Source organism: Limulus polyphemus, unplaced genomic scaffold (genome assembly GCF_000517525.1).
Source record: "Limulus polyphemus unplaced genomic scaffold, Limulus_polyphemus-2.1.2 Scaffold4006, whole genome shotgun sequence".
NCBI classification, from domain to species: Eukaryota; Metazoa; Arthropoda; class Merostomata; order Xiphosura; family Limulidae; genus Limulus; species Limulus polyphemus.
In genome coordinates, this window is record NW_013669616.1 from 59,284 (window position 1) to 70,370 (window position 11,087).

At 32.5% G+C, this 11,087-nt stretch overlaps 1 protein-coding gene across 1 annotated transcript in view; it reads right to left on the bottom strand.

Moving 5' to 3' along the window:
- The window catches only part of LOC111088557, an 80,024-nt gene that overhangs the window by 48,291 nt on the left and 20,646 nt on the right, over nucleotides 1-11,087 (bottom strand). The window contains exons 4-5 of the mRNA XM_022399038.1: nucleotides 10,188-10,383; nucleotides 6,227-6,361 (exon numbers count right to left, since the gene is read on the bottom strand). Coding sequence (XP_022254746.1) covers nucleotides 6,227-6,361; nucleotides 10,188-10,383 — 331 coding nt within the window. The remainder of the gene's footprint in view (nucleotides 1-6,226; nucleotides 6,362-10,187; nucleotides 10,384-11,087) is intronic.

Below are 11,087 nucleotides of genomic sequence, written 5' to 3' on the forward strand. Positions count from 1 at the left end.
AATAAAACTTGTTTATTCTTTCTCAATTCAACTTTGCAATACACTTAATTTCCACAGTCACCTTAACTTAAACACACGTTATAATATACAACAAACGATTCACGCACTTTACTTACTACCGCACTTGACTGAATTGTCTGTCTCTATCTTCAATCTCTCAGTCTGCTATACAATTCCGATTAATTGTCTGGCACACTTATATACAAGAAAAGAGGGCGCCTAGCAAGTACTGGATTATTCGTGATGTTCCCCGATTTTTCTAGAACTCGTTACATGTTACTAGCATCACGTGACTTCCGCTATCGTAACACTGCCATCAAATATGCCAAGTTGTAGTTTGATTTGCCACTTCTCTTTTCCATCTTCTTTTTCTATTTCCATCCCAATCTCTGACAACAATTTGTTAAGTATGTGCTTGTTTGTTAATTTCCAGTATAAATTCTTTCCAAGGAACTTAAGCGATACAAGTCCCTTCTTGATTAAACCAGTTTATTCTTTCTCATATAAACTTTTAGTACACAGTAATTCCACAGTCAATATGTTTTTCATCACTTTAAAATCAACCACTTTTATAATACACTCTATAAATCACAGCGATTCATAATCTTGATAACTTTGCTCTCGAGAAGTATAAACACACACTTTATATTACCGTCACTACTGTTCGCTTCTTTAATTATCTAGCTATCGCTGGCTTCTCTGCTAGGCTTATATACCAAGGAAGAGGGCATCCGAACACACTCGGGCTTCCCCGATCATTCAAGAATTTTATCATGTGCCAACAGCAAGACGTGACTTCCGCTGTCGCAACATGTCTATTTCATTGTGGTCAATTGTATTTCAGAACGAAATACATCTCAAAGTACAAGATCTGAGAATTTTTTTTTATTAGTGGGCATAACTTTATTATCTGTTGGTTGTTTTGATAGATAATACATTTATCTATCACAAATGGTATGAATATTCTGATTATTATATTTATTTGGACAAGACTTTTCAGACTATACTAGAGAAACTAAGAATGTTTTAAGGAGAGGCTCAAAATGATAGTATTGAGATTTGAAATTCTCTTAATTTTAAATGCTTATGTTAAATTTGTTAATTTTTGATTTCAAATATATGGAAAGCTTGTGAAGGAGTAAACCTTTATAAATCTTTGTTCTATATAAATACATTTGTGAATTTTTCTTTCACATCTAATTTTAAGTACATATTTTTATAAGATATGCTGTAATACGGTTGCAACATCTTCCAATAATTCAGTATAGACTGTTATTATTTGTTTTAATCACTTGACATATGATTTGAATTATATTTTTTCATAAGCCTAGTGAAGGAAATAGTTTCCTATGGATGCTTTTTAAACCACACTTTAAATATTTACAAACCTTATGAATATACATTGGGGAATTTTGGTCACCAATAGGTGAATGTTTCATTACATTCATCTTTCTTACAATTTGAAATTTGTACAAGGTTCCAGATAAAATACACTTTTGTGATCACTTGTTCACATCTGTTCATATAGTCTATAGGAGAATGGATGTAGGAATAATTCTTTGACACTCAACTTTAAATACATAAAAGCATGAGTTTTGAAGAACAAAAGATATGTGGCATTACTTTCTATGTCTGATTTTGGATAACAATAAAGTCTATGGTGGAATTCAAAGCCTGGGCTACTTTTTTTATAACCATCTTTAACTGTTTATAATGCAATTATAAAGAATGTGCCGTGGCTTTATTGTTATTTGTTTCTTGCTAATTTTTTATGCTTATGAAGTTTATAAACAAAACAAATGGTATATGTTTATTTGTTATGTGTTTAACTTTATTCAATTTTGAAACCACTAATGTGGGACACCTACACAATAAGAAGTTTTATGGTTATTGAAAATTTGCATGTCTATGAAGCACGTGATAGAGTAAGTATGTGAAACTGCAAGTACTTTGATTATTTATAATTATTTGGCCAATTGCTTCACTTATGACTTTAACTGTATATATAGGTCCTGTAAAATATATAGACATGTATTGTTAATACGTGTACATTTTGTACATTTCACAGGGTTTTTTTGGATTCCTGAGTGAAACAGCTGTGTTCTCAGCTACAAATCTGTACAGCTTTATTATCATTCTATGTCAATAAAATTGATATCACAACATAGTTTATAATTTTAATATTATATATATATATATATATATTACACTTATATTTACAAACTAAAATATAAAATAAGAACCTCCCATCTTTTTGATTTGTTGTGATATCAATATATTTTGCAAACCTATCAGGGTAGCACACCCACTACTTCATTCTTTTTAAACTTCTTGTGTACTCAAGCTTACTTTTCTTATGTGTGAGAAAACTGGGCAAATGCTCAGAGCCCCACACATGGGAGGATCCCAAAGCTATGTTTTTTAATCTACTTCTGTGAATGTAGTATGTGTTTCCACTATGATTTCTTCCAATATGTATATGATTAATGTATCAATTAATTTGTTTTCATTTCAGATCATATGTCTTACATTTAAAGTTTGATTACTGAGTTCTATTATCATTATGAGGCCCCATTTAGTGAATTCTGCCCAGGGCTCCAGAATGACTAAGACAGCCCCTGTTCTTAAGTGCATGTTTATAACTAATATAAAGAACACATTCTAAACTACATAAATATGATAGTTGTTTGTAAGTGGCTTGAAGGGAAAACTTGTCACTTCACTGGAAATGAAGTCTGTTGACTAAGTTGTTGATGTAAACAAATATGAAATTTTTTAAACCCATATATAGCTTAGGTAGAAAGGCAGGTAAATTACACTGGTTTTATGTGTACCAGAATAATGATTTTGATTATTTTTTTGGTTTTCTAAAATGTATCTTTTTCTTCCTCCTTCACTTGAGAGAATAAAAGAGACTTATGGTAAGGTTTAGCAAGTATGTCTCATGTACAAATCAATCTCATAATGCTGTAAGTAGTACAAAACGTTGTTTTTCTATATATTTCTAATTTATTGTTCTATGTTTAAAAAAATAACTAATAATTATGCATTTATGAGTAAATAGTAATAAAATACATAAACATTCATAAGCACTTACATACACTGTAAAACCATACTGTTAAATTCCAACCACCTTGGAAGGATAACTAACATCCAAATACCTATAAAGTTTATTGAACTGGCCTGGATTTTGTACAGAGCCATATCATAAACATTTCTTGCATTTGTATTAATTTACACAGTTCTTCTTGCAACAACTGTACTGCAAACAAGCTAATAAATCCTCTCATACTGTGTTCTCGGAGCTGAGATTAAGATAAACCCCGTGAGAAAGTTCTGGTAATTGTGCCACACAATGATGTTGTATTACTGTGTTACATAAACAGTCTAATGGCAGGAGCAGTGATTTATTGTTTCATGTCGTTTCTATTCAGTCACCACCAGTACAATAAACATAGGAAATAGATGTGTAAAGGTTAGAAACTCTCAGAAGAAGTACTTATATAAAGGATAGAATGGTATTTCTTAATTTTCAACCTTTAAAATTTTATGGTGGTCATGCATAAGGTTGGCCAAATTGACCAACACTTTATAGAAAATAAATGATAAAATATAAAGTCTTTCTGAAAAAAAAACTACACTTGACATTTATTTAATAGAGTTTTAGAGATTCTGCAAATGAAATTTGATAATTTTTAGATGAAAAGTACATTTAATTTTACCAGCAAAAATCACTTTCCACTCTTGACTCCACATATTCACAGACCAAGTTTTAGTAAAAATACTTAATTAAAAATTCTGAATTTTTATCTACAGAAGACTTGTAAAAGTTTCAAAATTTTAGGAAGATACAAAAAACATGTTAGAAGTTGTTAATAATTATAGGTTAGAAACTCTTGTAATTTTGGGTGACGTGGTCAGTGTAATTCACTAAGGCAATAGCAAGAGTTAAGAATATCCATTCAATACTTGCAATGGACAGAGCTCAGATAACCACTGTGTAATTTTGTGTTTAAAAACAAACACACAATTAGGATCTTAATACTTTAATTCAGAAGGTATTAAAAGAAAATGAAATACCTTTACAAATCAAGACAAGAATTAAAGTGATGTCTTAAAATTAAATAAGCTCTTAATATTTGTTTGTAATTAAGCACAAAGCTACACAATGGACTTCTGTGCTCTGTCAATCATTGGTATCAAAACCCAGTTTTTAATACTGTAAGTCCACAGATATACCAATGAAAGGCATAAGCTCTTAAAGCATTCTCTTTATGTATAAAACTTGAGAACAAATCTGAATTTTAATACCCCTACTCTTACAGCCATAAAATGTGACAGTGGAAAGTTTTTTTTTTTTATAAATAATGTTACGACAGCGGAAGTCACGTGATGCTGGAAGCATGCACGCTGGAGTTTCTGGAAGGATCATGACTTTTCCTGGCAACTCTAGTCTGTTCCACAGTAACTTAAACACATGCTATAATTCACAACGATTCCAGCACTTTCCTTATGGTCACTACCGCTTGCTTGACTCAATTATCTGTATCTATATCTGTCTATCTGCAATTGTATCTCCGCTTTATTTGCCGGGCTTATATACTAAAATAGAGGGTGTCTGGCAAACACTCGGGCCTTCATGATCCTTCTAGAAACTCATGACTTGTTACCAGCGTCACATGACTTCCACTGTCGTAACAATATAATATATTAAATATAGTATAAATATATTTTGTTTGTAATATAATACCACATTATAGTGGTTACTCAGTATTAAACAAATAAACCACATTAAATTAATGAAGCCAATATTTGCAGACAAATTAAATGTCTCTGTCATGTAATCCCAAGTTTTGACACCAGAAAATGTGTGAAAAACATAGAAGAATTGAAAACTGCCTATATCACTCTTTAAGATTTGCAAGAAGATGTCTTTCTACCAAATCCCGCATAAGTTGGTTGATATACACATGAATAGTTAAAGAAAATCTCTGTTTGGGACCTGCAAAAGAATATCTTTGTACTAAATTTCATGTAAATTGCTGAAAATAAGGCTAATTAATTGATCAAAACCCCTAAAATTTGGGGTTTATTTAACCTTTTGACCCTTTAAAAAGATTAAGAATGGGCATAACCCATATTTCTGTATGTAAATATGCAACCTGTAAAACAGTATATTCATACCAAATACCATGTAAATTAACAAAAATATGGTGAAGTTACTGTTAAAAAACCCTAAAATTATGCTTTTTGTGGCATACTGACCACCCTATAATTACTAAAAAATGGAAAAGTCTATCACTTTTGTTTTTAATGTGTGGGACGTGTAAAAAAGTGTCTTTCAACCAGATTCCAAGTAAATCAGTCAAAGTATGGCTGAGCAATTGACCAAAAATCTCCAAATTGTATTTTTTATGAATTCTGACCCCCTAAAAAGACTGAAAATGGGCAAATCCAACTTTTTTTGTAGATCAATGTGTTGGGCACACGAAAATTTATATTTGTGTCACTGTTATCTCGATTCTTGTAAATATGACTACACAGAAATCAAAAATATATATTGGATGTATTGGACCAAGGTATAATCCACCAAAGTTTAAAGTAAATCTGTCCAGAAATAAAGGAATGGTGGTCAAAAGAAAATTGTTTGGAAGAAAAAAGGAAGAAACAACAGAAAAACAATGTCTCTCTGCATAGACATAATCAACTGGTAATATTTAGTTGTAGTGACCACTATATTCTTGCATCTGTCCATTAGTTGAGGTCCACACCCTATATTTTCAAATATTTCAAGTATTATGTTAAATGATAGGTCACTTGGAATCCTTCCACCTGAAGGATGTTACAGTCTGATGTTTTCCTTCTCACCGACACTCAGACTACACCTTTAAACTTTCTTTATACAGTTTTTTATTTATACAAAGCCTTTTCTGAATTTTAAAGAAATATGAAAAATACATTTTCTGAATCACTGGTGATTTTTTACATGAATAATTGAAACAAAATAGAAGCCTGTTGTTTTGTCAGGAAGTCACAATATTTTTGATTTAGAATGGTTTTTCAAATTTCAAAATAATTGCATCCTTTTTGAAAATCTATTATGCCTTTATGTTCATGTTTTAATTTTAAAGTTAAAACTGATACTCTGATTGTGCTGTCTTATATACAGTTAGTTTACAACCTACTTTAATAAAACACTACATTATAAATGATCATAATAACTTACCATTCATGAATAGCTTATCAAAGCTGGAAATATCCTGAAATGTCTCAAGTTTGGTGCATTGTACATCCACTGGTTGGGTTGCATTGGAACACAAGTCATTAACATCACATACTTTGAGTATCACTTCTTTTGTATCTGATAGAACCAAGAAGCAAATACAAGAAATCTCAATTTTACATGAATGAACGTACATAAACTCTTTTGAAGCTAGTAGCTTACCTTTTTTTGAGAAGGCAATTTTAGCAAAGCAATACCAGTCAATGGTAAGTAAAGTGAAAAACCTATTTAAGGTAAAGGATGAAAGAGTTACATCTAAAACAGACTAACTCTGATGTCTATTTTATGATAAGATCATTACCTTAGTTATAACCTATGAAATAATTCATTGCCTTTTTGAAAGGCTTAACATCTATCATGTTACTTTGCAGTGTGCAGATAACAGATAGGATAGAAACAAAAAATTGAAAGTATAGCTTCCTCGTTTTTCACATCAAATAATGATTCATATGAAAAAATCAATTGTGTTTTTTAAAATACGATATATGATAGATATTTTTTATGTATCTTAATTTTTGCATCTAATTGTATATTTTTGATATCCAAATATTCACACAAAAACTAAAGGGCTATCTGTGCTAACTATCAACTAAGAGGGGAAGCAGCTAATCAACAACACCAACTTTTGTGCTACTCTTGTCTGACTGAATAGTAAAATTTTCCCATGATCCTTATAATTCTCTATACCCCAAAGCGATTTTTGCAGCACTGAAATACAAATGACATTCAAATCAGCATTCCAAAACACTAACTACTGGTCAGATCCACAGTGCAATACACTAATTACTGGTCAGATCTACTGTCCAGAACACTAACTACTGGTCAGATCCACCGTCCAATACACTAACTACTGGTCAGATCCACAGTCCAATACACTAACTACTGGTCGGATCCACAGTCCAGAACACTAACTACAGGTCGGATCCAAAGTCCAGAACACTAACTCCAGGTCGATTCCACAGTCCAGGACACTAATTGCTGGTCACATCAACAGTCCAGAACACTAACTACTGGTCAGATCCACAGTGCAATACACTAACTACTGGTCACATCGACAGTTCAATACACTAACTACTGGTCACATCGACAGTTCAATACATTAACTACTGGTTAGATCAAAAGTCCAATAAACTAACTACTGGTCAGATCCACCATCCAGAACACTAACTACTGGTCAGATTCACTGTCCAATACACTAACTACTGGTCGGATCCACAGTCCAGAACACTATCTACTGGTCGGATCCACAGTCCAGAACACTAACTACTGGTTGGATCCACAGTCCAAAACACTAAATACAGGTCGAATCCACAGTCCAGGACACTAACTGCTGGTCACATCGACAGTTCAGAACACTAACTACTGGTCACATCGACAGTCCAGAACACTAACTACAGGTCGAATCCACAGTCCAGGACACTAACTACTGGTCACATCGACAGTTCAGAACACTAACTACTGGTCACATCGACAGTCCAGAACACTAACTACTGGTCACATCGACAGTCCAGCACTAACTACTGGTCAGATCCACAGTACAATACACTAACTACTGGTCGGATCAACAGTCCAGAACACTAATTACTGGTCAGATCCACAATCCATAACACTAATTACTGGTCAGATCCACAGACCAGAACACTAACTACTGGTCAGATCCACAGTTCAATACACTAACTACTGGTCAGATCCACAGACCAGAACACTAACTACTAGTCAGATCGACAGTCCAGAACACTAACTACTGGTCACATTGATAGTCCAGAACACTAACTATTGGTTCGTGTTTGTCCCTTTTCTTTGCTTGAAAAGAAATGAAAGTAAGTTAAAATTGCATAATTACTTATTATAACAATAATTTTTCCTGTTGCAAAAAGGTTGATTTTCAGACATCTTTTCTTGTCTGTCCTTATTTAACTACTGTGAATGCATTCCTCATCAAGAAATATTTTAATACATCTGATTTTCAAAGTCAAAAACATATAACATATATTCATTTTAATTAAAACTAAAGTTTTCTCATTAATCATGTTTCATATGCATTTCACATGTGTCCTTGTACATTTAACTAACAGGAGTAAACTGCGGGTGACTTTTTACATCAGTAGGACATTTGTAAATCAAATGGCGCAAAGATTTATGGTTAGTTTCTTCTCTGTATTTATCTTGATCCAATAGGGCTGATGGTAGGCTTATACAAAAGTTTCTAAAATATAATCTTCTTTGGTAGCATACAGTTGTTTCTGGGTGTTCGCTGTTGTGAGATATATTCAGAGAAACATGTTTTTACTCTTATGGGTACTTGCCATCACAAGTGTAGCACTACCAGAGTACTACTTCAGCATATGAAAACATAGCTGAGTCCCATCACTTAAAAACTAAAAGTGTGTATAAAATATAAGTTATATATTTGTGACCCTCTGAGTTTGATAAAATAGCACTCTCAGACTGCCCAGCACACATTCACTCTCCTTCAGAATCTGATGAGGCACTATGTAAACTCTCTGGCTAAAACAAAGGTATCAGAGCATTAAAATGATGAAATATTTTTGTCATACATAATGTGGTTAGTAAGTTACAAAAATATGATAGTAAACACTTAATAAAATACATTTTACAATTTTATTGGGTGTTTAAAATGTACACATTTTTAAAAGACTGTAATTTACAAAATATAGAATGAAAATATTTTTTTCATTATTCGTATTGGTAGGACAGGAAGTGCGTAGAACATTATAAAAACACAAAATTGTTGATAATCTACTGCAGTTAGAATTGTAGTAAATGAATAACATATGCACTATTAAAACTTGATTTAAGGTTAGTAATTATTATATAACACACATTCATTGATTTTTTTCCTTGCTGCTTAATTTAGAGCATTTTCTTTAGATAATATATACATATTCAATTCGATACTATTGTAATTAGTCTAAAATAATTAGTCTGCACATATTTTATGTATTTAAAATGGACTCAAAAATGGGACTTAGTTTCTGAATATGAGATATTTATACTCATGGTGATGCCTCATAAATTTTGGCAGAGCTCCAGCACTATAAAATTTGCAACTACACCACTGCTTACTATTAGAGGTATTAGTTATAGAAAATATAGTGTTCCTCAGTTGAAAATACTGTGTATCTGGTTTCAATGAGCATATTTTGATGTTTTTTGTATCTGTAATATCTAATGTCTAGTTTTAAAAAATATGGTACTCTTCTTGGGTGATTAGTCTAGCAATTTCAGCTTTTTTTTCTGATTTTTGATATATTTTGCATATCCAATGATTGTTTCTCAAGGAAGAAAGTGGAAGATGTTTTATTATTATTTTTGCATAATCATCCACAAGCTGTATCCTTTCAACTTGCTATTTTTTATTTTTTCAGTTGGAAGAAAACTAATGTAGGCAATTCATTTGAAGGATTTTCTAACAGGAACACATAAAGTGCTAGAAATCTTTGTGCAGCTTTCAAAAATTGATATAGATTATATAGATAATTCTTAAAGAATAATTTGATAAAGGTGTATGAATTTTATTTTCTAAAATTATGACTATAAACTGGATTGTATGAAAGCAGTATGTTGCTGCGAGAAAAGCTTGATATTCTAGAATTGAAATATAACTAGTCTCAGACAAGTTTTACTAGGAATATATTTTATGTTTTTATTAGGAGAGATATCAGTCTATCAAACGTGAGTTGAGTATATCATATGAAATTAAAGACTTATATATGACTATCTATATTATGCTACTTAATTGCCAAAAATGATCTCTATGGTTCAGAATGCCAAATAAAAACTACTGGCATACAATTCCTGGTCTTTCTACCTACAGAATATAGTATTGCAGTCAGTTATGTGAACAATAAAATTCTCTATAAAATGTTTAACATAAACTTACTGCATGGTAGTGTTACATTCCTTGCTACCCCAGTCAGGACAGAAATGTCTGTTTCAATATGAAAATGTGTTGACATTCCATATATTACATAAAAAAATTGATAAGTTAAAGGATATCTATCAATGCTGGTCCACCATCCCTCACTTGCATCTAGGGTGAAATCTGTCATTAAAGCAGAGTCTTCAGATGGTATTACCTAAACCATAAAAAGTATGTACTTTCAAAACAGCAAAAACTATAATTTTCTTATACTGAAAAATGTATTTCTAATAGGTACGTACCTCCTCTCACATGAATAGCTCTTCTTGTTTAGTACTGCCTTTTATATGCAAACATTTTTTAATGCATGCCACAAGCCTTCTATCTTCCCTCCAATGCATCTCACATGCAACACCCCTCCACCAATAAGAGTGTGACATACTGTCTTGATGCATGTAACTCCCTCTATTCAATTCTGGCAGAACTGGAAAATTTTCATCCAGTTTCCAGTAGGAAAATGGTACCTATATGGGAATTCATGCATTTCATCCAGGTACAACCAACACCTGATCCCCCAGAAACAGACATCCAGCAAATGATAGAAAGGAGGTTGCCTCAGCTGGAAGAGCAAATTGCAATATATGGTGGAGTGCTACATCCAATATCTGGTGGCACCTGGAATTATACATCAGGTCCACAGTAGTAAGGGCATCACACTATCTACAACAGCGGAATGCCACTGACCTACTCTCAACTGAATGGTATTGTGCACACTCAGGAGGACAGACCTCCATGATACAACACCCCAGTGGCTAGGAACTGGTAAATGGCAAGGACTCCCACACTCTACTACAGTGGTTCTCAAACTTTATACAGTCTGAGCGCACTTACAATACTACAGATACTTGCTGGCGCACTGTA